Here is a 27,645-nt window from a genome sequence, read left to right as displayed (position 1 = left end):
ATGAGAGGTGGCTGTGGAACTTCTGCATATCGAGGCAGGCCTTTGAGTTAAGGGGCTGGAGCATATGACCTATGAGGATAGGCTGAGGGATTTGGGCTTCTTTAGTTTACAGAAGAGAAGACTTAGGGGTGATTTAATAGCAGCCTTCAACTTCCTGAAGGGAAGCTCTAAAGAGGAGGGTGAGAAACTGTTCTCAGTGGTGTCAGATGGCAGAACAAGGAGTAATGGTCTGAAGTTGAAGAGGGAGAGGTGTATGTTAAATATTAGGAAAAACTACTCCACCAGCAGGGTGGCGAAGCATTGGAATGCGTTGCCTAGAGAGGTGGTGGATTCTCCATCCCTTGAGGTTTTTAAGTCCCAGCTTGACAAGGTCCTGCCTGGGATGACTAAGTGGGGGTTGATCCTGCCTGAAGCAGGGAGCTGGACTAGATGACCTCCTGAGGTCCCTTCCAGCCCTATGATTCTGTGATTCTGAGTTCTGCCACTGGCTTGCCCCTGCATTCTGGCACCAGGACACATGCATGCAGCCTGCTCTCACTCTGGAGAAGCTGATCATGATCGCCATTTGGAAACTGGCCACCTTGGACTCCTACCACTCTGTGGGACAACAGTTTGGGGTGGGCAAGGCCACTGTCAAGACTGTACTTATGAAGATAAGGCAGGGCTGGGCCATGCACCCCCCCCTCCCCCTGGGCAGGTGGGGAGGCTGGGGTGAGGGGAACACCTGGCTGCAGGGGGCAGGCTGTCAGGGAGCAGTTTGGGGGGGGGCCGGGGCAGGGGGCAGCCAGCCAGCCACACCCTCATGGGAGCACACATCCCCCCATGCAGGTTGTCAGAGCCATCTACATGATGCTGCTGCACAGGGTCATTCACCTGGGGGATATGGATGCTGCCATCGCAGGCTTTGAGAACCTGGGCTTCCTGAACTGCTTTGGCAGGTTGGATGGCACACACTTCCCCATCCATGCCCTGGCATGCAGTGCCAGCCAGTATGTCAAAAAAAAGGTACAGAAAGGTACCATTCGGTGGGCCTCCAGGCCCTGCTGGATGCTAGGTGCTGGTACACAAACATCTACATGGGCTGGGCCGGTCACACCCACGATGCCTGGGTCTTCCAGAACACCAGGCTCTGCCAGCGCACAGGGGTAGGGACATTTGTCCCCCAGCCGAAGAGCCGATGTCAGCATGCCGCTCTGCATGGTGGCCGATGCAGCCTACCCCTCCAGCAGTGGCTCCATTCGTTGTACATGGGACACCTCAACCCCATCTGGGAGGTGTTCAACCAGTGCCTCAACCACACCCGCAACATTGTGGAGTGGACCTTCAGGTGCCTTATGGGGTGGTGGAGGTGCCTCCACATGTGGTTGGAGGTCAGAGTCCTCAACATGTCCCAGGTGGTGGGCCTGTTGCATCCTCCACAAAATTGTGGAGGGTAAGGGGAAAGCCTATGTGCAGAAGGGGAGCAACGTGGCTGGCTTTAAGGCGGCCGGACACAGGAATCATAGAGCTACACTGCTGCTGGCTGGAGCAGCCCTGTGCTCCAGCTGACCAACACCATGGTGGACCCCCTTTTGAAAAAGCGGGATGTGGAGCGCTTACATGTTTAGTCTTTCGATTTAGTTTTTCAAAAGGGGACAATCTTCCTGATATGGATTCGAGTTCAGATCTCAACATGTGCACCCCATTCTTTTGATTTGCTTTCAAAAGTAGGTGTTGTATATGTTAATGCTCCTCCCATTCTTTCGAAAGAGGTCCACATATTTTGATGTTTTGCGCACACCTGGACACAGCTCTGGAGAATACCCAGAACTTGAACACAAAGCAGCATGTGTTCTGTTGCAATGTACTACTGTATAGCCTCAAGTCCAAATACAGAAGTAATAGAGTATCCCACAGAGCTGGAACGGACCTCAAGAGAGCATTGAGTCCAGTTCCCTGCCCTGTCAGCAGGACCAAGCACCCTCCCTGAGGGATTTTTGAAACTATTTGCCCCAGACCCCTAAGTGACCTGCTCAAGGATTGAACTCGCAATCTCGGGTTTAAAAAGCCTTGCTACACCTATTTCACCATTATTGACCACCATTTTCAAATTATAGTTTACAAGGCACATTCTGTACAAGGACTATTACAATAATGTGTACGGTGTGACTATAAGGCTGCATTCCACCAGTGTGCTTGTCTGCAGGATGAGGGAAGACGTGTGAATGGCTATTAAAGAACAGAACGTGCGAGAGTGCACAAGCACATGCACAAGCCAGTGAGAAGCAGGAATGAATGAATCCATGTGCATTGAAAGGAAGGAACCCGGGCATGAGCAGCAGCATGTATGGCTCTGTGATAAGCATGGGAAGGGCATACATGTGCATGAGAGTATGCTGTGGGCTAGGACCATGGGGCTGTGAGTGTGCACTGGCGCAGAAGTAGGGGAGGGCAGCAGGTGAATGTGCAATAGATGAGAGATGACTCTAGCAAGGGACAGGAGGCGAAGGGCTGAGTTTGCACAGGGGTGGTGGTGCAAGGTGGTAGGGCATGGACGTCGCCAGCTCGCAAGACTGTGGTGTGGATGGAGGGGTGAGCGTGCAGAGAAGAGCAGGGGCACAGATGAAAACGGAAGGCGGGAGCCGAGGCGAATCTGCGCGGCAGCGGCAGCGGCAGCGGCAGGAACTGTGGTGGAGGGTGCAAGCGAGAGACAGGGCCATGAGGAGGGGAGCGAGCCCCCTCCCGCGAGCTCCTCTGGACCCGCGCGTCTGGGGATAGCAGAGCAGGGACAAGGCCAAGCCGCCTTCGAGCTAGAAGAGCTCCAGTCAAACCCCGCCCCCCGTTGTTCTTCTCCGGCTCTTCCCTTCGCTCCTAGGCCCCATCAACACAACAACATACCTCACTTCCGGGCGTCCTGAGCGATGATTGGCCGAGCTAGTCGGAAGCGAGGGCGGGGGCCGCATCGTTGCCGCAGTGACGGGGCCGGAGTGCAAGATGGCGGCGCCGCGTCGCTCCCAGCATCATCACCACCATCACCCGCCACCCCCAGCGCCGACTTCCCCGCCGCGCAGCCCCGGCCTCTCGCCTGCCGGCACTGCGCCCTGCCCCCAGCGGCACAGCCTGGCCGGGCCGGAGGGTGAGGCCCCGCTGGCGGGCAGCGGGCGGGACGCGGACCGTGCTCTGTCCCCGGAACCACCGGAGAGCTCGGTCGGGGCCCTCCCGCCGCCGGTCTCCGGCTCTAGCAGCAGCAGTAGCGGGGCCACCAGCAGTGGCAGCACCTCGGCGGCCTCCTCGGCGGCCTCCAGCCCGGCGGCAGAGAGCCCAGAGCTGCCCGGCCCAGGTGCGGGGAACGGCGCCTTTCGGGAACTCCTGGAGGCCTGTCGCAATGGAGACGTGACCCGGGTCAAGCGCCTGGTGGACACGGGCAACGTGAACGCCAAGGACATGGCGGGGAGGAAGTCCACGCCCCTTCACTTCGCCGCGGGTGAGCGGATTACTGCTGGGGGCTGGCAGGGCCGAGGGGTCTAGGGTCTACCCCAGGCGGGCTGCCTGGCAGTGGGGCTGGAACAGGCTACGAGGGTGAAGTTGAGATCCCCATGGGCTGAGCTAGAACAGACAGAGAGAAAGCTGGCTCTTGCGCTTGGGGAGAATACTTCAGACTGCTGCCTTGGAACTAGCTTGGAGTCTGAAACATCATCTCTAATTTTCACCCCTTAAAATCTGAAATATTTTGTCTTGCATGTGTCTTGAAAGTGGTAGTAGTAAGCTTTTTCCACTCCTACATCTTGGAGTATAGGCCATTGACAATCATTCAGCAGCGTCCCCTGTCCTGGGCAAACTTTTCCTGACCAGTTGTATCCCTTCTTTTTAGTGTCTGCCTTCAGGTCTCTGTGCCAGGTGTTTCTTAGGTGTTGTCTTTTCCTTTTTCATTGTGGAGTCTTACAGATTTGGAGAGCAGGAGTTTTTTTGTTACCACCTTTCCTGGTCTGCCTAGTGAATGTCACAGGCCCTCTTCTCTGTAACAGAGAAATCAATGTTATATAAAGTTCATAGCTGTTCAAAACTGTTGAATGGGTGTAACTCACTGGCCTTTTCTTATAATGACAGTAAGTGCTACACCCTTAAGGTGAGCCCTTATTGATTTCAGTAACTGCTCACTGCCCGAGCTCTTGGTTCAAACTCGTCTTGGTGTCAGTGTGAGTTTCTCTGTTCTGCTCATTCTTGCTTGTCCTGTGATCATTCCTAGTTGCTAGAGAGATGCTATGTCCATGCTGTCTAAAGAGGATTTGTGTGGAAGTGGCTCTCCACCTGAACATTGATAAAACAAAAACAGTGGTATTTGGAGATAAGGAACTGGGAAGGAAGATCAGTGTCAATGGTACTGAATTAGAAAATGTAGGGAAGTTCACATAATCAGGGGAGCAACATAATGTACGATCCAGACTGTAAGAAGGAAATAGCAACTAGAATAGCAAAAGCAAGAACGAGTTTGAAGGCAATAGATAAGATCTGGAAAAGCAAAGCAGTTAGCTTAAGAATGAAACTGAGCGTCTTGAAAACATTTGAATTCAGCAGCATGTTGTATGGATGTGAGACGTGGATGATAACAGAAGATTCGAAAAGAAGACTATTGGCATTCAAAAGGTGTTATAGAAAGGTTCTGGGAACAGGGTGGATGCAGAAGGTCATCAATGAAGAATTATATAGAAAGATACAGCAGAAAGAGAACCTGCTACAGAAGGTTATACAATGGAAGCTACAGCTGTTTGGGCATATTTGCAGAATGAACGACGAACGAAAAATCAAGTCCCTGGTATTTGGCATAATGGAAGGTTTGAATAGGAGAGACGGACCTCACAGAGAATGGATAGATGATATAGTAGATTGGTGCAGAGCTAGTCCACAGAAACTAAGCCACTTCACACTGGACAGGGAAAGATGGAAGGAAATAGTGAGAGAGGCATCAGATGCCAACGGGCGCGGAGCTCATGGTTATTGATGATGGCTCTCCACTGTTTCCAAAGACGCCAAGTGCCATCATTGTGTTAAGTAGGGGGCAAAGTTGCTTTAGTGATGGAATCTTAATAGCATCTGCAAGAGAGAGCAGAATCTTCAAAAATCCTCTCTCCCCCAAGTAAAGGCAAAAAGTGATACCTTTTACTCAGTGAGGTAAGAGGAAAAAAATCATAGCCCATGAAAATGTTCTTTACTCATTACATGAGAAATTAATACACTAAAGTGCATATAATTAGGGGAGGAAGTAACATCAGGGCACTTTTGGAACATGGTTAGGCTCCACTTTCCTTTTGGGGGATGATGTTTTTGGTAGTTCGAGTTCATAGCTGCATCAACCTTGCCTCCATTCAGCTGTGGGCATGTAGGTAAAAACTGAGGTACTGCTCTAAAGAACATACTGCTGGCTAGTGAAAATGACAAGTGGATAAAAGCATGCAAATAGGGAAGGGGAAGAATAATAAAATATACAAGATGTTCAAAATAAGCCATAGCCTCATACCCTTAAGTAACATGATTTGGCTCTTGTGCAGAGTGTAAACTGTCTGGCACATCCTGTTAAGTGTTTGTGCTTAATGCTGTACGTTGGGGCTTGTGGACACTACTCTTAATGTATTTAATACAACATTTACTTTGTATGTATACATAATGGTCAGCATTACATTTTAAAAAATGTTTGTGTGGTTGGTCTGAACTTGCTTTAATAAAAAAAATCAGCTTTTTTTTTAATTAAGGAAAGCATCCTTAAAGACTTCAAAGTGGTTGCAGTTTCCCTAATCATTAGCATCATCTTGGTATGTAAGTTTAAAACAACAGATGATGCTCTGGGGAGCCCATATCCTGTGTCTTGTGAATGCTGTCATATTAGCTGAATTTATAAAAGTTGTTTATCTTCAAGGAATATGCACACGGAGCTTGATTCTAAAGAGCCATGACTTGCGGTGCAAACTCCTAAAGTTCTGTAGATTGGGTGAAAGTTTCACAAGCTCCTATTTCCCTGAATTCAAGCTTATAGAAGCTTCACTAACATAATTAAACTTTTGCTCACAGCTAATGAAACGCAGGTATCGCCAAAGTTACAATTGCTAACAGTAGTCTTTTGTCTTCAGGTGTGTTAGTAAAAAGTACTGAGTTCAGTCTTTTATAAAGTTATGAAATTTTTAGACTCAAATCTTTCTCATGAGAGAGTGAGTGAGAGAAGAATAATATAGCCTATGAGAAAAGAAACATTAGGAATCAGAATTCTCTCTCTCTCTCATGCAAAAACTGCAAAATACATGTGTACTATGGAGCAATTGCTTGCAGAACTCAGGATGTTTAAACTATTGCATTTAATATATCAGCTTGTTTAATCAGGGGAGCAGTGGTTAGAGGCTTAAGATAAGTCCTCTCACCTGCAATCAGTAGGGTAAAACTGACTTTTTAGACCATATCTGGGTGGTGGAGTCTTTCCACCGTATCAGGGGAATGGTCAGTAAGATGTTTCATTTATTTCCTTATTCAGGTAGCTCATCTTTACTGAGCTTTCTCTTTTGGAATTATGGATTTTTTTATGAACAGGAGATGCTCGTCTTCCTGCTCTCCTTTTCAGGAACTTCATCTCCCAGAAAAGGGAGTATGTGTTTTGCAGTGGGAGAAGGGAAGCAGAACTAGTGTCTGAAGGGCTGGCTGGGGGCCACATTTATTCTTCCTTGGTGCTATTAGATGGGCTGCTGAATTTAACCAACTTTGAGTTGGCGTGGGGAAGAATTAGCCTAATTAAGTGCTGCATATTCATTGCGGCACTTCATTAGTAATCTCCCATCAGCCTGATTACCGTGCCCCCTTTGAAGTTCAGAGCAAGTGTGGACATAGCCACAGTTTCGTAAAATTAATTAATGGCTCTCTTCTGTCCAGACTGCCTGCTAGCTCTTGCTTGTTGAAAGTTCTGGGCTTTCAATTTCTGTTTTTTCAGCAGATTAGGAAGTCACAGATGCAAAGAGAGACACGAACTGGACAGGATTGTTGTTGTTCTGTGATTATGTGGTGGTGGACCTGTGCCAAGCGCGGCAAAGTTAGTTATGGCATTGAATTAGGGCAGAGACAGTACAGTAAACTTTCATATCTGGGAGCCCTGGTACCTGAAGGTTGCTGGATGTTCAAATATTGTGAATAATATAGAGGTATACCTAGCAATGCATGACACTAAAGAAAAAAGATTAGATATTAAGGAAACCAAAAAAAAAGTATTTAGAGTACTTTACTTACCAACAACAGTAGTATTGTACACTGTAAACTTATACTATATTGCTGTATGACTTTTATTTACTTTCACTATACTGTACTTAAGGAAAACATAACTAGAATTTACTTATAGTTAAAATGCTGGTTATCTGAGAGTTCCAGATAGAATGCCAGATACCAAAGTGTTTACTGTATATAGGAAAGGACAGAGGCTGCATAGAAAGGAACTGTGCAGTGGACTGGAAGGAAAAAGGGAGGACATTATTCAGTGCACACACACAGCTTGCTATCTTCCCCAGCACTTTAGCAACAGAAAAGCTCACAGCTTCTGGGCATCAGAGAGGGATGTTAACATTTAACTAGTAAGCATCACCCTAAATGAGTGGCTTCCAAACTTTTTGGCATCATGCCCCACTTTTGATTTTTGAGAAATATTCTCTCTCCCCCTTCTGTTTACCATCCTCCAACCCCCTTTTTAATAACTAATTCAATTAGTAATTTAAAATAGACATAAACTTGATATAAAAATGTTATTAAAGTTAAAAGTAAGCACAAATAGTTTTTCTTGTCCCCTTGCGGATGCCTGGTACAGCCCCAGTTGGCGAGCTGCCTAAGCCCTGTGCCAGCTGCCAGAGCTGCCCACACTAGCCGCCCACCTGCCTGAGACCTGTGCTGCTGGGGCCAGAGCCTGCTGCCAGAGCCGGGCGGCTGGCCGCCCACCCTCCCTCCTGCTCGATTCCCATGCTGCCTGGGCCAGCCACCCAAGCCCTGTGAGTTCTGCAAGTAGTCCTCCTGCCTCAGCCCCGCAAGCCCCACGAGCCACCCGTCCAAGCCCCTCCGCTCCCACAAATCCAGGCACCACCAGCCCCCTGCTCTCACCCCATCCTCCTTACCTGAGCCAGGCATCCCTAGACCCCATCTTCCTCCTCCGCCCAACCCATACTCACTCACCGTTGCAAGTGGGTCTTCGCCATCTGCCTGCTTTTTATAGGGGCTGGGCCAGGTTACCCATGTAAAATGGCAGGGATTGAGAGCCAAAAGCAAAGGGTGGGGGAAAATGATGGGGAGGTCTGGGTTGTCTCGCGAACCCTCCCTTGAATTTCTTCATGGCCCCCGGGTGGCCACACCTCCCAGTTTGGGAAATCATCTCTTACATGGCTGAGGCTACCGATTACAATTAACTGGTGGGGGCTGGAGCAGCTCCTCACCCACTGTGGACTGGGGGTTGCTTCAGCCTCGCGTGGTCTGCCGTAGTGAGGGAGTGCTCCAATGTCTGCAGTGGGCCTGTGCCAGGAGCTGTGTTCTCCTCCCTCTGTTTAAGCAGTTAACTAATTAGACAGGATTTTACATCTGTAGTGTAAGAGAGAACCTATCTGGAAATATTTTGAAAACATTCATTCCGTACATAAAAGAGGAAAAGGTGTTGTGCAAGATGATGATGCAAATGTATCTCAAACCATTCCTAACTGAAAAACAAAGCAAGTCGTCCTTTAGCACCTTAAAGGCTAACAGTTTTATTTATTAGGTAATGAGCTTTCGTGGGAGAGACCCCACTTCTTTAGATTCTGGAGCAGAAGTGAGAGAAAACTGAGGAATCAGCTAAATATAAAAATTAAAAAGTAAGGAGTGGGGGAGAGGAAGGAGGGGAAGGGGGCGGGGAGAGAGAGAAACCTCTGGGAAAAGTAAATTAAGTGGGATATCTGTCATATCTGTGAATCTCAAAGGTCAGGAGATTATACTTGTAATGCATAAGTTACATGCCCTATTCTCTTTTCAGAACTCTTACGGTGGGTTATTTCCAAGTGAAGCCAAATGAACAATAAACAGATATGGCAAGTTGAGGATTTAGTTTTACTATTTCTGCTCTAGCAGAGTTAGCTTTGCTACAGCTATGAACGGTCTTTAGTTGATACTGTACCAGTTTAAACTCCCGCTTTTTAAAAATAAATAAAAACTGTCAGCTTAGATTTTCCAATAGAAACTAAGAGTTTAGGTAACTAATGTGTTTAGGGGTTTGGAATGGGTTCCATATGAGGAAGGGTTAAAGAGATTGGGACTTTTCAGTTTAGAATAGAGGAGACTGAGGGGGGATATGACAGATGTGCATAAAATCATGAGAGCTGTGAAGGGGGTGAATAAAGAAAAGTTAAGAACTAGAGGACACCAAGTGAAATGAATGGGTAGCAGGTTTAAAACTAATAGTTATTTTTCACGCAGTGCACAGTCAACCTGTGGATCTCTGTGCCAGAGGAGGCTGTGAAGGCTAGGACTATAGGAGAGCTCAAAGAAGAGCTAGATAAATTCATGGAGGTTAGGTCCATAAAAAGGCTATTAGCTGGGGGTAGGAATGGTTTCCCTGGCCTTTGTTTGTCAGAAGCTGGAGATGGATGGCAGGAGATGAGTTGCTTGATCATAGTGTTCGATCCACCCCCCCGGGGCACCTGGCACTGGCCACTGTCAGCAGACGGGATGCTGGGCTAGATGGACATTTGGTCTGACCCAGTAATGGCCATTCTTATGCTCTCATGTTCTTAGCTTAGCTTGTTAGCATCTGTAGTGCTATGCAGTCGAAGTGGCCCTACTGACAGTTCAATTAAGGGAAAAAAATCTTTAAATCATGGCTTAGTTTTATTTTGGGGGCAGCTTCTTTAACAGTTCCAACTGAGTCACATATTTTCTGAATTAGAAACTTCATTGATAGAATGGGAAATAAGACTTTTGAAAAAGTGCTAAGTAGACATTTGTTTTTAAATCTTCAAAGTTCCATTAATTCGTGATATGCCTGAGTAAGGGACATGATGACAAATTGTGAGGGACAGATTGAGACTATGTCTACATTACAGTGGTCTTTAGAAAGATCTTCTGGGAAATCTTCTTTCGAAAGAGTGTCCACACACAAAAAATGGATTGAAAGAGCAATCCATTGTTTTCTAAAGAGAGCAGCTACACAGCACCCTGTCTTTTGAAAGAATGGGCCAGAGACTGGAAAATCCGGTGCCATGAGGGCTGTTCTTTTGAAAGAGTGGCCTGTGGAGTGTCTACTTGTGTCTTCTTTCGAAAGAAGGCATTCTTCCTGAAACGGGCATGGAAGAGCGCTTTCGAAAGTAGTGCTGCGTTCTTTTGATTTTCATTTTGAAATAACACTTTTTGTGTGTGGATGCTTCACTAGATGTTTTGAAAGAGCCCCTTCTTTTGAAAAATATTTCTTAACTACTTGCTAGTGTAGAAACAGCCTGAGTATGTGGAAGAAAGAACTTTGCTTTGTTCACGTTGTTGCCCTAATCTGCATGTGCAAGGGAGTATCTAGCAGCACTTCCTTTCCTTTTCTTTCTAACAGTACTAATAGCTAGATTAAAGTCAGTATTTACTTCAGCCACATTAAAATTTTATTAGCTGTGCTCTTTGAAAAGGCATCCCTGAATACATAAAATTTGGAAATGAATAGGATGTCATCCAGGAGAGAGGATTCTAAACCTTTTTCTCCCTCAATAAAAAATGAAGGAAAAGGTTAGAATTTTGCATGTAGGCTTCTGAAGATGTCCTGTTATTGGGGACTGCTACATGTGTGCGTGCGTGCACTCTGGTACTATGGATTCTAGAGAATTAATCTTTGGATTGGCCATAATTTTGGGATGTGATATAATGATGAGCTCTAGAAAGATACGTTAAAATTCTCAAATTAACGTATAGTATTAAGGCATTCCTTATTTTCACTTTGATTCTGCTTTCACAGAGCCTTGCATAAGAGTTCTGTGCTTAATCTTGGATACGGCAAGATTGGCAGGTACGGTTGCAGTTCTCCCATTGCATAGACTGCTAACTTACAGTGGTCCTTCCATTTCTGTGTCTTTGGAGGGGTTATAGAACCTCTCTCTCCCTTCATCTACTCGTTATTTTTTTCCTCTAAATATTAAGAGTTTGGTTTTACTATTGGAGCATTTCACAGAATCTTTAATTTAGGCCTTGCCCAAGATAGGCCCCTCTAAAAGAATTGGATTATTGTAGCTTCAGATTGAAAGTGTTAGACTATGATGCCTGGTTGGTCTTTGCAGAAAGTGCCCCGAAAGACAGGAAGATGTTCCTGCAAGAGGCCCTAGAACCAGGGTCTGCAAGCTATGGATCTTTAAGGACTTCTTTGTGGCTCCTGACTCTCTAATTGCAAAGTTTAAAAAAAAACAAAAACAAAAAAAATCCACCCCTCCTGATTATTTTCAATAAAGAGTGAGCATCTAAACTCCCAACAGTGAATATATATATATATATATATATATATATATAGCAAATGATGTGTGATCTCAAAACATTGGCTAACTCCTCTTTTTTAATTAGAGTTAGCTGTGTTAGTCTGTATCTTCAAAAAACAAAAAAGCAGTTGTAGCACTTGAAAGAGTAACAAAATAATTTATCAGGTGATGAGCTTTTGTGGGAGACAGATCTGAAGTGGATCTGTCTCCCACAAAAGCTCATTACCTGATAAATTATTTTTTAGTCTTTCAAGTGCTACAAGACTGCTTTTTTCTCCCACCCTTAATATGTGCCATCTGTTGTGGGATGTGGTATCTTACCTGTGTTTTGATTGTGTTGCTAATGAAGTCTTGATTTTGAAATGAAGCTTGCAGCATTGCTTCTGTGAAGGGCAACATGCATTTTAAGAAAGAAAACTGAAATTAAACATGAAGTAAAACTGGCATAATTTAAGTGGGTTTGGGAGTGAAAGTCAGGAAGATAGTGCAGACACTTGTGAAATGTAAGGAAATAGAATATAGAAAAAATGTGAGTATCCTGCAGTAAATAAGTATTGCATTACAAATCATTGTGTGTGCTGTTCTTAAAACGGATTACAAAACATATGGCTTGATGTTATTTATTAAGGACCGTCTCATTCACATGCATTGCAACTCTTGAATTACTGAGTTTTTATCAAATTAGAAATAAAAAGGCTCTTCTTGCTATTTTGGTTGCCAACTCTTGCCCTCAAACATGGGTGGAAAATAATTTTTGATGGCGGAGTTACTCCATGATTTTGGCAAGTGGTTAAGGGCTGCACTTTTGTATAGAGAAGGTGTGAATCATTATGGATAACAATTCATTCCTCTAATATGAATATGGCATTAGGAATATATTACCGACCACCTAACCAGGACAGTGATAGTGATGCTGAAATGTTAAGGGAGATTAGAGAGGCTATCAAAATAAAAAACACAGTAATAATAGGAGATTTCAATTATCCCCATATTGATTGGGTGCATGTCACCTCAGGACGGGATTCAGAGATTAAATTTCTTGATGCCTTAAATGACTGCTTCTTGGAGCAGCTAGTACAGGAACCCACAAGGGGAGAGTCAATTCTCGATCTAGTCTTGACTGGAACGCAGGATCTGGTCCAAAAGGTAACTGTTACTGGACCGCTTGGAAATAGTGACCACAATATAATAACTTTTAATATTCCTGTGTTGGGAAGAACACCGCAGCGGTCAAACACTCTGGCATTTAATTTCAAAAAGGGGAATTACACTAAAATGAGGAAGCTAGTTAAACAGAAACTAAAAGGTAGAGTAATTAAACTAAAATCCCTGGAAGCTGCATGGAAACTGTTTAAAGACACCATACTAGAGGCCCAACTTAAATGTATACCCCAAATAAAAAAACACAGTAAGAGACCTAACAAAGAACCACCATGGCTAAACAGCCATGTTAAAAAGGCAGTGAGAGAGAAAAGGGCAGCTTTTAAAAAGTGGAAGTCAAATCCTAGTGAGGAAAATAGAAAGGAACATAAACACTCCCAAATTAACTGTCATAATGTAGTAAGAAAAGCCAAAAAAGAGTTTGAGGAACAGCTAGCCAAAAATTCAAAAAACGACAGTAAAATGTTTTTTAAATACATTAGAAGCAGGAAGCCTGCTAAAAAAGCAGTGGGGCCCTTGGATGATAAAGATATAAAAGGAGCGATCAAGGAAGACAGTGCCATTGCGGAGCGATTAAATGATTTCTTTGCTTCAGTCTTCACGGCTGAAGATGTTACAGAGGTTCCTAAATCTGAGCCAGCCTTTTTAGGCGACAAATCTGAGGAACTCACTCAGATTGAAGTGACATTAGAGGAGGTTTTGGAATTAATTGATAAGCTGAATAGTAACAAGTCTCCAGGACCAGATGGCATTCACCCAAGGGTTCTGAAAGAACTCAAATGTGAAATTGCGGAGTTATTAACAGTGGTTTGTAACCTATCCTTTAAATCCACTTTGGTACCAAATGACTGGAAGACGGCCAATATAACACCAATATTTAAAAAAGGCTCTAGAGGAGATCCTGGCAATTATAGACCGATAAGTTTAACATCAGTACCAGGTAAATTAGTAGAAACACTAGTAAAGAGTAAAATTGCAAGGCACATAGAAGAGCACGAATTGTTGGGCAAAAGTCAGCATGGTTTCTGCAGAGGGAAGTCGTGTCTGTCTAATCTATTAGAATTCTTTGAAGGGGTTAATAAACATGCGGACAAGGGGCACCCAGTGGACATAATATACCTAGATTTCCAGAAAGCCTTTGACACGATCCCACACCAAAGGCTTTTATGTAAATTAGGTGGTCATGGGATAGGAGGAAAGGTCCTTTCATGGATCGGGAATTGGTTAAAAGACAGAAAACAAAGGGTGGGAATAAATGGTAAATTTTCACAATGGAGGGGGGTAACTAGTGGTGTTCCCCAGGGCTCAGTCCTGGGACCGATCCTGTTCAACTTGTTCATCAATGATCTAGAAAATGAGGTAAGCAGTGAGGTGGCAAAGTTTGCAGATGACACCAAGTTGTTCAGGACAGTCAAAAGCAAAAGGGATTGTGAAGAACTACAAAAAGATCTCAGCAAACTGAGTGATTGGGCAGCAAAATGGCAAATGAAATTTAATGTGGGTAAGTGTAAGGTAATGCATGTTGGAAAAAATAACCCAAATTACACGTACTACATGATGGGGTCAAATTTAGCTACGACAGATCAGGAAAGGGATCTTGGAGTTATAGTGGATAGTTCTCTGAAGACATCCACGCAGTGTGCAGCGGCAGTTAGTAAGGCAAATAGGATGTTAGGAATTATTAAAAAAGGGATCGATAATAAGACAAAAGATATCATACTTCCCCTATATAAAACTATGGTACGCCCACATCTCGAGTACTGCGTGCAGATGTGGTCTCCTCACCTCAAAAAAGATATATTGGCATTAGAAAAGGTTCAGAAAAGGGCGACTAAGATGATTAGGGGCTTGGAAAGGGTCCCATATGGGGAGAGGCTAGAGAGACTGGGACTTTTCAGTTTGGAAAAGAGGCGATTGAGGGGCGATATGATAGAGGTATATAAAATCATGAATGGTGTGGAGAAAGTGAATATAGAAAAATTATTTACCTTTTCCCATAATACAAGAACTAGGGGACACCAAATGAAATTGATGGGTAGTAGGTTCAAAACTAATAAAAGGAAATTTTTCTTCACACAGCGCACAGTCAACCTGTGGAACTCCTTGCCCGAGGAGGCTGTGAAGGCCAGGACTCTATTAGGGTTTAAAAAAGAGCTTGATAAATTTTTGCAGGTCAGGTCCATAAATGGCTATTAGCCAGGGATAAAGTATGGTGCCCTAGCCTTCATAACAAGGGCAGGAGATGGATGGCAGGAGATAAATCACTTGATCATTGTCTTCTGTTCTCCTTCTCTGGGGCACCTGGCATTGGCCACCGTCGGCAGATGGGATGCTGGGCTTGATGGACCTTTGGTCTGACCCAGTATGGCCATTCTTATATTCTTATATTCTATTCTTATGTGTGGAGTGTGGAATGTGGGTTGGGTGTAGAAGAGAGCTCGGGGTAGGGAACTGGGGTGCAGGATAGGGTGTGGGGTCTGAGAGAGAGTTTGGTTGAAGGATGTCATTGTGATCTTGGGTGGGACATTGAGGTTCAGGAGCTGATTTTTGGCTTGGAAGAGGGGTGTAGGAGTCGGTATATGGTCTGGAAGTGAGCTGGGGTGTGGTGCCAGAAGCAGGCTTTGGCTAGGAGATGCTTGCCTAAGCAGCTCCTGTCCAGCAGCACTGTCTGGAAGGCTTTCCTACCTGTGAGCAACCACAGACTACTGGCTGTGTCATTTGATTCTGTTCTGTCAGAGGTAGAACTTCCTGCACTGCCCACACCTCCAGCAAAATCTCACAGCTTTCATTTGTTGGGTTTGTTTGATGCTTCCAGCTCCAGCAAAACCTCTCGGCTTCTCTAGACCAGAAACTGACCAATGGGAGCTGAGAAATTCTTCTGCACTGCCTTTGGCCCACAAAATCTCTTTGCCCACTGGCCAGTTTCTATGCTGGGGGAGAGGGCAGCACATGAAGCTGTCCTCCCTCTCCAGCCAAGAGGCTGTCAGCAAGCTGGATCAAAAGGCTTGGTGGGCTGGCTCTGGCCCCTCAGGCCATATCTTGCCAGCCCCTGTTCTGAAAGCATGTGAGTTTAGGGGATGTTCTCCTGATTGCCTCTGCTTTTATTGTCAGTCTAAGTGCATCTGTCAAGTGGAAAATGTATTAAATGCTGAATGCTGCATAGCCTCAGAGGGACAGCCATATCAGTCTGTAACTTCAGAAAAAAAATCATTTCTATAGCTACTTAAAGACTAACACATGTATTCATTAGGTAATGAGCTGTCATGGGTAAGACCCACTTCTTCCCATCTGGAGAAATCTGAAGTGGGTCTTTGAGCTGTCATGGGTAAGACCCAGTTCAGATTTCTCCAGATGGGAAGAAGTGGGTCTTACCCATGACAGCTCATTACCTAATGAATAAATGTGTTAGTCTTTTTAAGGTGCTACAGGACAGCTTGTTTTTCACTGAATGTTAAGTACAGGTCAATGACCAAATGATTGCAATGCAGAGACTTCAAAATGGATTTACATCTCATGTGGTTGTTCCCTATCACTAAAACATACTTATTAGCCCAACATAGATATTTAATTATATTCTGTATTGATACACGTTTAACAAAGGTTTCTTACTTTTGGCAGGTTTTGGAAGGAAGGATGTAGTAGAACACTTGCTGCAAACAGGAGCCAATGTTCATGCTCGTGATGATGGAGGGCTAATACCCCTTCATAATGCTTGTTCCTTTGGTCATGCCGAGGTGGTTAGCCTGTTGTTATGTCAAGGTGCAGATCCAAATGCCAGAGACAATTGGAATTACACTCCTCTGCATGAAGCGGCTATCAAAGGGAAGATAGATGTGTGTATTGGTAAGTATTTGTCATTGATTGCATCAATTTATTTTCAAATTAAAATACATTAACATTGCAGTGAACTTGTATAGTTCATAATTGTAGTGACAGTTTCCATTTCATTTGATAGACAAGGAAGGGACCTGCTGCTTTTCCTTTCCTTTTTAAGAATGGTTTTATTTTTACTAGTAAAGAAGGTGCATAGCAGCGGTTCCCAAACTTTTTAGGATAGGGACTCATTTTGACAATTCAGGAGGACTTCATGACCCAAGTCAATTCAAAACTGGAGTGGGAGGAGGAGATTCTCCCATGGGAAAAATGCACCCTTCTGCCCCTCAGCTTAGACTCCCTCTCAGCTGCAACCGCCCCCCCAGCCCCCATGGCTTAAACCCTCTCGGCCCCAAAATGCCTACCCACCTCCTTCTCAGCTAGGTCCTGTGGCACCTTGTAGACTGACAGATATTTTGGAGCATAAGCTTTCATGGGCGAAGACCCACTTTGTCAGATGCATGACTGGTGGGGTTTCAGAGGAGGATTTAAAGATGGAGCCTCAGTAAAGGGAAGGGACAGAGCTGACAGGTTCTATTCCAGTGTTTCCCAAACTTTTCGGCATCATGCCCCCTTTTGATTTTTGAGAAACCCTCGTGCCCCCTGCCTCTTTTTTACCATTATGCAACCCCCACTTTTAACAAAAAATTCACTTTGTAATTTAAAATAAACACGAAAACTTGATATAAAAATATTATTTAAAATTAAAAGCAAGCACAAATAGTTTTTCTTGGCCCCTTGCGGGCCCCAGAGCTGATCGCGACAGCCACCTGCCCGCCTGAGACCTGCACGTCCAGAGTCGCCCACCTGAAACCTGCGCTGCCAGGGCCACCCACCCATCCACCAGCTGCCTGCCCACCTGCAGGCTGCCTGAGCTCTGCTCTGCTGAGATCAGCTGCCCACCCACCAGCCGCCCACCTCAGCCAGGGGCCAGCTGCCTGAGCCACCTACCCAAGCCCCATGCTTCTGGGGCCAGCTGCCCGCCCACCAACCTGAGCCACCCAAGCCCCACGCTGCCAGGGCCAGACACCTGAGTGCCACACTACTGCGGTCAGCTGCCAGCCCGAGGTGCCTGAACCCTGCGATGCTGGGGCCAGCTGCCCAAGCACTATGAGTCCCACAAGCTGGCCAGCAGCCTGAGCCCCTCTCATCCCAGAAAGCCAGGCACCACCAGCCCCCTGCTCTTACTCCATCCCCTTCACCTGAGTCAGGCATCCCCAGCCTCTCATCTAATCCTATCCTCCTGCTCCCCCACCCAATCCACACTCACTCATTTTTGCAGAAGGCAGCTAGCTCCATGTGGGTCTTCATTGGCTGCCTGCTTTTGATAGTGGCTACACCGGGTTACCCATGTAAAAAGGCAGGGGCTGAGAGCCAGAAGCAAAGGCTGGCTCTTTCTTCTGGTGGGGAAAATGATGGGGGGGTGGGGGGGGCTGGGTCGCCTTGTGTGCCCCCCTCCCCCCTGGAATTTCTTCACACACCCCTGTTTGGGAAACCTTGGTTTATTCAGTCAGAATGGATGTGGCCCATTATCGGCAGTTAATGTGGAGGTGTGAGCATCAAGAATGAAGAAATCAAGTCAGTTCAGTCAGGGGGATGTGGCCCATTGTCAGTTGCTAATGTGGAGGTGTGAACATCGAGCGGAGAAACTGCTTCTGTAATTGGCCAGCCGCTCCCAGACTTTGTTCAGTCCTTGGTTGTTGAAGTCAATTTTGCAAATGAATTGCAGCTCTGAAATTTCTCTTTGCATTTTATTTTTGAAATTTTTTTGTTGTAGGACTGCTACTTTTAAATCTGCTATAGTGTCCAGGGAGATTGAAGTGTTTTCCTACAGATTTTTGAACGTTACCGTTCCTGATGTCTGATATATGTCCATTTAATCTTCTATTTAGAGAGTCCAGTTTAGCCAAGGTAAATTGCAGTGGGGCATTGCTGGCACATGATGGCATATGTTATATTAGTAGGTGTGCAGGTGAAAGAGCACCTGATGGTACGGTTAATGTTAGGTTTTGTGATGATATCACTGGTATAGATATGTGAGCAGAGTTGGCAGTGAGGTTTGTTGAAGGGATTGGTTCCAGGTTTAGAGTTATTGTGGTGTGGTCTATAGTTGCTGGTGAAAACTTGTTTAAGGTTGGCAGGCCTGCCTCCCAAGCTCTGTGAGAGTGAAGAATCGTTCAGAATGGGTTGTAGATCACTGATGTGCTGGAGAGGCTTTAGTTGGGGGCTGTATGTGATGGCCAGTGGCCTTCTCTTGTTTTCCTTGTTGGGCCTGTCTTGTAACAAGTGGCTTCTGGGTACACATCTGGCTCTGTCAATCTGTCTCTTCACTTCCTTAGGTGGGTATTGTAGTTTCAGGAAAGCTTGGTAAAGGCCTTGTAGATGTTTGTCTCTGTCTGATGGATTGGAGCAAATGAGGATGTACCTTAGTGCCTGGCTGTATACAATGGGTTGTGTAGTGTACCCTGGATGGAAGCTGGAGGCGTGCATTTAAGCATAGTGGTCCGTGGGTTTTCGGTACAGGGTGGTATTTACGTGACCATCAGTTATTTGCACAGTAGTGTCCAGGAAGTGGATCTCTTGTGTGGACTGGTCCAGGCTAAGCTTGATGGTGGGGTGGAAACTGTTGAAATCATGGTGGAACTCTCCAAGAGCCTCCTTTCCATGGGTCCGGATGAAGAAGATGTCATCAATGTAGTGCAGGTAGTGGAGGGGTGCTAGAGGGCAAGAACTGAGGAAGCGTTGTTGCAGGTCAGTTTGGGTGGAAGATGAGGGTCTCCAGATTTGAGAGCGCTCTTTTGATGTTTTCCTGTTTTCTGTACAGGTTGCTGATCATGTCGTTCCTCAGTTTCTTAGAGTGTGGCACAATCTCTCATGAAAATCTGAGTAGTATGTTCAGTTCAGTGGGGTTTTCACCTTCAGTCCTTTTGGTATGATGTCCTTCTGTTTGCATTTGGAGAGGAAAATTATGTCTGTCTGTATCTGTGCAAGTTTTTTCATGAGGTTGGTGGATTTCCACTCAGTATAGTTAAATGCAGTGCCTTGCATGGTGACAAGTATCAGAGAGGTAGCTGAGTTAGTGTGTATCTTCAAGAATAACAAGAAGTCCTATGGCACCTTATAGACTTCAGATATTTTGGAACGAAAAAGCAGTCAAGTAGCACTTTTAAAGACTAACAAAATAATTTTTAGGTGAGTTTTTGTGGGACAGATCCACTTCTTCAGACCATAAGCATACCAGAACAGACTCAATATTTAAGGCACAGAGTACCAAAAATAGTAATTAAGGTGGACAAATCAGAGAGTAGAGGGGCAGATAGCGGGCGGGGAGGTCAAGAATTAGATAAAGCCAAGTATGCAATTGAGCCCTTATAATGACCCAGAAAATTCCCATCCCGGTTCAAACCACATGTTAAGTGTCGAATTTGAATATAAAAGAGAGTTTAGCAGCCTCTCTTTCAAGACTGTTGTGAAAATTCCTCTTCGGTAAGACGCAAACTCTTAAGTCGTTAACAGAATAGCCCACTCCATTAAGTTGCTGGCCGACTAGTTTGTGAATCAGGAGTGGTTTTTGTCTGTTTTGTGCCCGTTAACTCTTTGTCTAAGAGTTTGAAGTCTGACCAATATACAAAGCATGTGGGCATTGTTGGCCCATGATGGCATATATGATGTTAGTTGAGGAACATGAGAATGTTCCCGTGATTCTGTGAATAACTTGGTTAGGTCCAGTGATGGTATCTCCAGAATAGATATGTGAACAAAGCTGGGAGCGGGTTTTGTAGCAAGGAAGAGTTCCAGGGCCAGTGTTCCTGCAGTACAGACTGTGGTTGTGGGTGAGAATCCTCATAAGGTTGAGAGGTTGTCTGTAGGAGAGAACAGGCCTGTCACCTAGGGCCTTCTGGGCTACGTCTACACGTGCACGCTACATCGAAATAGCTTATTTATGTAGCGACATCGAAATAGTCTATTTCGATGAATAACGTCTACACGTCCTCCAGGGCTGCCAACGTCGACATTCAACTTCGACGTTGGGCAGCACCACATCGAAATAGGCACTGCGAGGGAACGTCTACACGCCAAAGTAGCACACATCGAAATAAGGGTGCCAGGAACAGCTGCAGACAGGGTCACAGGGCGGACTCAACAGCAAGCCGCTCCCTTAAAGGGCCCCTCCCAGACACAGTTGCACTAAACAACACAAGATCCACAGAGCCAACAACTGGTTGCAGACCCTGTGAATGCAGCATGGATCCCCAGCTGCAGCAGCAGCAGCCAGAAGCCCTGGGCTAAGGGCTGCTGCATACGGTGACCGTAGAGCCCCGCAGGGGCTGGAGAGAGAGAGTCTCTCAACCCCTCAGCTGATGGCCGCCATGGCGGACCCCACTATTTCGATGTTGCAGGACGCGGATTGTCTACACGTGCCCTACTTCGACGTTCAACTTCGAAGTAGGGTGCTATTCCCATCCCCTCATGGGGTTAGCGACTTTGATGTCTCTCCGCCTAACGTCGATTTCAACTTCAAAATAGCGCCCAACACGTGTAGCCGTGACGGGCGCAATTTCGAAGTTGGCGCCGCTACTTCGAAGTAGCGTGCATGTGTAGACGTGGCCCTGGAGTGTGGCATCCTGATTAAGGATAGTTTGTAGGTCTTAATAATGCATTGCAGTGTTTTGAGTTGGGGGCTGTAGGTAATGACCAGTAGTGGTTCTGTTCTTGGCTTTTTTGGGCCTACCTTGGAGTAGCTGGTCTCTGGGTATTCGTCTGGTCCTGTTGATTTTGTTTTTTTTATTTGTTTTTTTTTTTTTATTTCTCTGGAGGGTAATTCAGGTTTATGAATATTTGGTAACGATCTTGTCGTTTTTGGTGTCTGTCAGTAGGATCAGAGCAAATGCAATTATACCTAAGGGCTTGACTGTAAACAGTGGATCCAGTTATGCGTGCGGGATGGAAGCTAGAAGTGTGTAGGTAAGTATAGTGATCACTGGGTTTCTGATAAAGCATGATACTGATCAGGCCATCTTTGATTTGTACTGTAGTGTCCAGGAAATGTATCTTTTGTGTGGAGTAATTGAGGCATAAGTTGATGGTGGAGTGCAGATTGTTGAAGTCTCTGTGGAATTCTTCTAGATTCTCTATACCATGAGTCCAAATCATAAAGATGTCATCAATGTATCTTAAGTAGAGGAGGGGTAACAGGGGACAAGAGCTGAGGAATCATTGTTCCAGGTCAGCCATAAATATATTAGCGTATTGTGGGGCCATGTGGCTGCCCATAGCAGTTCCACTAATCTGGAGGTATGAAGTGTCCCCAAATCAGAAATAATTGTAGGTGAGAATAAAGTTACAGGGGTCAGACACCAGACTGGCTGTGGTGACATCAGGGATGGTATTCCTGATTGCTTGTAATCCGTCTTTGTGTTGAATATTAGTGTACAGACCCTCTACATCCATTGTGGCAAGGATGGTGTTGTCAAGATCTTTTCCAATGGTTTGTAATTTCCTCAGGAAGTCGGTGGTATCTCGGATATAGCTGGGAGTGTTGGTGTCATAGGGTTTGAGGAGGGAGTCCATGTAACTGGATAGTCTGGTAGTAAGGGTGCCAAAACCTGATATGATAGGCTGTCTGGGGTTCCCAGGTTTGTGGATTTTGGGAAGTAAATAGAATAATCCAGACTGGGGCTCAGAGGGTGTGTCTGAGTGAATAAGGTCACAAGTAGCAGCAGGGAGTTCCTTAAGTAGTTGTTGTAATTTCCTTTGGAATTTCTAAGTGGGATCAGAGGAGAGAGGTCTATAAAATGTGGTGTTGGAGAGTTGTCTCACTTCTCATGACGACAGCAGCACTCTCTTTGTCAGCTGGTTTGATTATAATGTCTGGGTTATTTTTGACACTCTGGACAGCATAGCATTCAGCATAGTTGAGATTGTGTCTCATTTGGCATTGTTTGCGTATAATGTCAGTCTGAGCATGGTTGCAGAAGCATTGTACGTAGAAATACAGACTTTCAGTATGACCGTCAGGGGGATATTTTGGAGCATAAGCTTCTGTGGGCAAAGACCCACTTCATCAGATGCATGAATGGGGTGGAGGGGTTCCAGAGAGGTATTTAAAGAGTGGTGTCCCAGTGAAAGGGAGGGCCAGAGCTGACAAGTTCTATTCAGCAAGGTGGACGTGGCCCATTATCAGTAGAATGTATCAAAAGAGGGAAAAAATAAGTCAGATTAGACGGGGATGTGACCCATTGTCAGAGTCTAATGGGGAAATATTAACACGCCAGGCAGAGAAGCTGCTTTTTTAAGGGGCCAGCCACTCCCAGTCTCTGTTTAATCCTTGGTTGATGGAGTCAAATTTGCAAATAAATTGCAGCTCAGAGATTTCTCTCTCCATTTGATTTTTGAAATGTCTTTGTTTTAGGACTGCTTCTTTTAAATCTGTTACTGAGTGTCCAGGGGGATTGAAATGCTCTCCCACAGGTTTCTGTACATTACTGGTGAGAGCCGGGACGTTGAAGTTGCCCAGGCACTTAGAAGTACCGGCAGGTTAGTTGCAGCTACATGCGAGCTGGTAGTTTGAAGTTTAACACTTCGAAGTTGCCGCAGGGGAGAATTAGCTTAAAGAAGTGCTACATGTGCAGCACAGCACTTTATGAATAATCTTCCCACACCCTACTAACCATGCTCCTTTCGAAGTAGGGAGCTAGTGTAGACACACCCTTAGAGTAGTTAAAATAGGTATTAGACTGATAACATATTTAGACTTCATGGAATGCCCATACGGTTTTGTGTGTTTTACTCCTGCTTATAATATCTGTTTCGTGTTGTCACGATGCCTGGTATGGGACAGCCAAGTGCATCAGTCTCAGATCAGACTGTCAGAAGTCAGGGCATATATCCCAAACTAAGCCAGTAACAAATGCGTGCTTTCAAAATATAGTTATAAAGCAGCACACAGTCCTTTTTGGCCCTCTGATCTCTCATGCACCAATTAGACAAATCAGGCTTCTGTGATCAATAATTATTAAAACAAAAGCCAGCAAGTATTAGGTTCTTTCTTTTCCAAAGAACTAGTCACATATCTCATCTCCAAATATACTTAAGATCTTACCCCAAAATCATGTTGAAAGCCCATCCTTTAGGAATGTGAAGGCATATTAGTATAAAAAGTTGTTAAAATGAATCATATACATTACAGTTGATTTCAGAGTCTGTAGACCAGGATAATATCAATTCTTCTTGGAGTGATTTCCCTGTGGGTGCTCCTCGGTAGGGTGTCCTCTTCAACAGCCATTCCCTCCAAGAAAACCAAGGCTTCACTGACCAGGTCATTGCCTGTCATTGCAGAGTATACCTGATGTCATAGTGCAACCTGGCAACTCTGGCACTATCACTTTAAGTTCTAAGGCAGCCAGGTATGGCAAGGTAGCAAAGCCCGTGCTGGCAGCACTGAAACCTTTGGACCTGAAGTCCCCGGAACTGAGAGTGCAGAATAATCTTTTCCAAGCACCTGTTTCCTAGTGTACCAGCACCAGCCACTGTTGCGGCACTGACTCCAGCCCCAGTACAGTCATCGGCCCTGCCACCAGCCTCAGCATCGTTAGTGCTGAGCTGGCGGGTTTTGCTATGGTATCAGACGTGCTCTGCGATAGGGAAACAATGACCTGGTTGGCAAAGCCTTGGTTTTCTTGGAGAGAATGGCGGTTGAAGAGAATGCCCTACAGTGGCGCACCCATGAGGACACACATCTCGAATAACGATAGTTACTGCACCGAGGTGAGTAACTTCGCTTTACGATAAATTTGATAGTTTGCAGTAAGTCTCTGGATCACCCAACATTTGAAGCGGGGAGATCATTTCAGTTCAGGGATGAAGAGCAGAAAAGAAGCAAAGAGATGCCACTGCCTTTCCTCAGAGTCTATGTGCATGGAAAGTTACTGGAGTGAGGGATTGAATGTTCTTTTTCAAGTGCTGTCCCCGTGGGAGCTCTGCAGTAGGCTTGGGCTCACCCAGCACTGCAGGGCAGATACTAGCTGAGCAGTATTGAGTGAGGGTGCATGTGCACTAACCCAGTGTATGATGTTCACGCCACTAGGGATAGCACGTACAGCCCCGCTTTCTCCTCAGTTCTTTCATTGCCGCCCTCAGCTGCAATCAGAGCATGGCTCTCCCCTCAGATCTATAGTGAGATAATAGGATTTAGTTATTTGTGGGTTCTAATATATAGCTAGTTTCTTGTTTTATAGACAGTTCTGCTTGTTAACATTTATTTGAGCTGAAAAGAAAAGGTAACAAGGCGTGGGAGCTTCCCACTTCTATTCAGTTTCACTTCTGTTACGCATATTGTGCTGAAGAGATGTTTAAAAAAAACCCAACAAAGGAAGAAAAAACCCAACAAAGTAAAGGAAGAAAAGCAAACAATCCAAAGCAGAGTCAAACCGCAGAACTTTAACATCTCTCTTGCTCCTGGCTTCAAAAAGTGCTTGAATTGCCAAGATCGGATGCCTGCTTTGGACAGACGCTTGGACTGCATACGCTGCCTTGGAGAGGCACATATTTCTTCTAAATGCTCTCTTCATATGTCTCCCACTGCTAGAGCAAGGAAGGACAGAGAGCCTAAACTAAAAATGTTCTTATTTGACAAAGTGCTCCAGTGGCTGGGAGAACCGTTTTCAACTCCAGGCAGCAGCGTCCCTTCTGTCAGGGACACTCCTGCTTCCTCTCTGGAATCACAGGTTCACTCAAAGCCTTCCGTCATTGCCTCCCTACCCAGGCTGAATACTTCAGACAGACAGGGTACTTTGGGCATGCAGAAGTCCAAGCCTGTTTCCAGCACAAAAACTAAAAGCTGCTCCTCAGTTAAAGCAGCTGTGGCATCCCCGGCACTGGCACTTCTGAAAGCAGCACCACAGCCGTTAGCAGCTCCGCACGATCACATAGCCACAACGATGCCAAGTGTGCAGCTGGCACCTGAGGAGATACAACCCTTACCAGTTCTGGATGACCATGCTGTGCTGCATTCTTCCCCAGCACTGTCGGATCAAACTTCCCTGTGGCAACATTGCTCACCCGCAGCACTGTGCAAAGTTAGGGCAAAACCAAGCAGGGTTCCCAGAAGGAATCATAGCCCTAGATAGTTGAGCAGATCATCACAGGGGCATTATATCTCATCCCTCAGTCCACCCTAACACCACAGGAACACTGCTAGTGGCTATCACCATTACAACTCACAAAGATACTTTAATTCTCCTTGTTCCTGTTGTTCTACAACCCACAGAGACAGATCAGCCAGAAGAGATGGTCAGTTTCCACAGCCATCTACATCTCTTCACTTTCCTAGGGCTATCAGATATTTTGATTTGTAGAAGTGCCTTCTCATTGCGACATTCATCCCTGAGTATCACCTGGGCAGCACATTATCGTTATGGCCATCACCATCATCATTATCCTTATGAACATTACTATTCCAGTTCTTGATCTCATCGATCGCCCTGTGACGACAACTGCACTTGGGATGGCAGAATCCCAAGCATTGTTTTAGGCCGGGGAGTGACTGGCTAAGCAGAAGTACAGCGGAAAGGGACCTAAGGGTTGTGGTAGGTGAAGGGCTGTATATGAGTAAACAGTGTGCCCTTGTAGCCAAGAAGGCTAACGACATACTAGGGTGCATTAGGAGGAGCATTGGGAGCAGATCTAGCGAAGTGGTTCTTCCCCTCTATTTGGCACTGGTGAGGCCACATCTGAAATAGTGTGTCCAGTTTTGGGCCCCTCAGTATAAAGAGGATGTGATGTGCTGGAGCAGGTTCAGTGGAGGGCAACAAAAATGATTAAGGGGCTGGACCACATGACCTCTGAGGAGAGGCTGAGGGATTTGGGCTTATTTAATTTACAGAAGAGAAGACTTAGGGGTGATTTAATAGCATACTTCAACTTCCTGAAAGGGTGCTTTAAAGAGAGTGGAGGGAAATTGTTCTCAGTGGTGACAGGTGGCAGGCAGAACAAGGAGCGATGGTGTGAAGTTACAGAAGGAGGCCCCACCACCCGAGCCTGAGAAAGTGGAAGAGCACTCTAGGACCCAGCGGTGATTGGAGGCTAGCGAGAGCACCCTTGAGCCAGGGCATCCCCAGACCTCTTGGAGGGATCTTCAGGTAAGTACCCTGCACGTCACATGCCTAAGGGCATGGGGAGCGGGTGCAGATGGGGGCGTCCTGCAAGGCTTGGCAGGCGGACTTGGATGTGACCTCACACAGTAGTCCCAGCACGTAAAACCATGTGTAAGGCAGCACGTCCCACCTGGACCTAGTAGGCAGCCCCTGGGCAAGAGCATCAGCCTGCTGCCAGCCTCACATGAGGCCTGGTGAACCCCAGGCCCTGGGGGAGGGAGGCCCCCACCAACCCATGTCATGACTGAAAGTGGGCCAGCCATACGGGCTCTGGCCTGACCTGACACACTGAGGACATGCAGGCATGCCTTCAGGGGAGAATCTGCTCCTGTGAACAGTACTGTGAGCTAAACATGTGGGGCCTATGCCTGGCTCACCTGCCACCCATGTGGAGATCCCTTTGCAGCCTAACACCCTCCTCTCCTTAGGCCACTAGCCCATCGAGTGGGTGGGGGCAGGACGTGCTGTGGTCAGCCCTTTCCCGAAGGCACGGCGGACTGCACATGCAGCAGGGCACATGTGCTGGTCCTTCTGGGATATCCCTGTCCCTTAGCCGGAGGGTGGGGGGGGGGGAGAGCAGCTGCTGCTCACAGTGGGAGGCAGGGCCTTAGGTGCTGTATTGCAGGTTGAACTTTTTTAGTCTGGCAACCTCAGGACCTGATCAGTGTTGAACTATGGGTGGTCAGTTTTGTCTAGCAGCATCACCAAACTTCCACTGCTTACTAGGCTCTGAGAAGGCATTTAGGGTGTAAATTAGAACTAAGTAACAGGACAGAACACTAAGAGCCAAGACTGGTGGCTGTAAACTAACTTTATGAGACAGTGGAAGACTTATCCACTTAGCCAGATGGCCACATCCAGGATGACTAAAATCATGCTGGACTAGAGAAGTTCAATCTGTATTGTGTATGTCTGTTGTATTTTGACTGCCAGAGTTTGAAAAAAAGTTTGAATTAAATACAAATTTGAAAGGGACCTTATAGACTGACAGATATTTT

General features: G+C 45.9%; 1 protein-coding gene across 1 annotated transcript in view; it reads left to right on the top strand.

The window, feature by feature from the left end:
* Positions 1–2,967: 2,967 nt before the first annotated feature.
* TNKS (tankyrase) overlaps positions 2,968–27,645 on the top strand; it is a 315,995-nt gene continuing 291,317 nt past the window's right edge. The window contains exons 1-2 of the mRNA XM_074993939.1: positions 2,968–3,463; positions 16,239–16,463. Coding sequence (XP_074850040.1) covers positions 2,974–3,463; positions 16,239–16,463 — 715 coding nt within the window. The 5' untranslated portion in view covers positions 2,968–2,973. The remainder of the gene's footprint in view (positions 3,464–16,238; positions 16,464–27,645) is intronic.

This window comes from Carettochelys insculpta, chromosome 4 (assembly GCF_033958435.1).
Source record: "Carettochelys insculpta isolate YL-2023 chromosome 4, ASM3395843v1, whole genome shotgun sequence".
Lineage (NCBI taxonomy): Eukaryota > Metazoa > Chordata > Testudines > Carettochelyidae > Carettochelys > Carettochelys insculpta.
The sequence above is the reverse complement of the archived record's forward strand: the minus strand, read 5'-3'. Positions and strand labels throughout refer to the sequence as shown.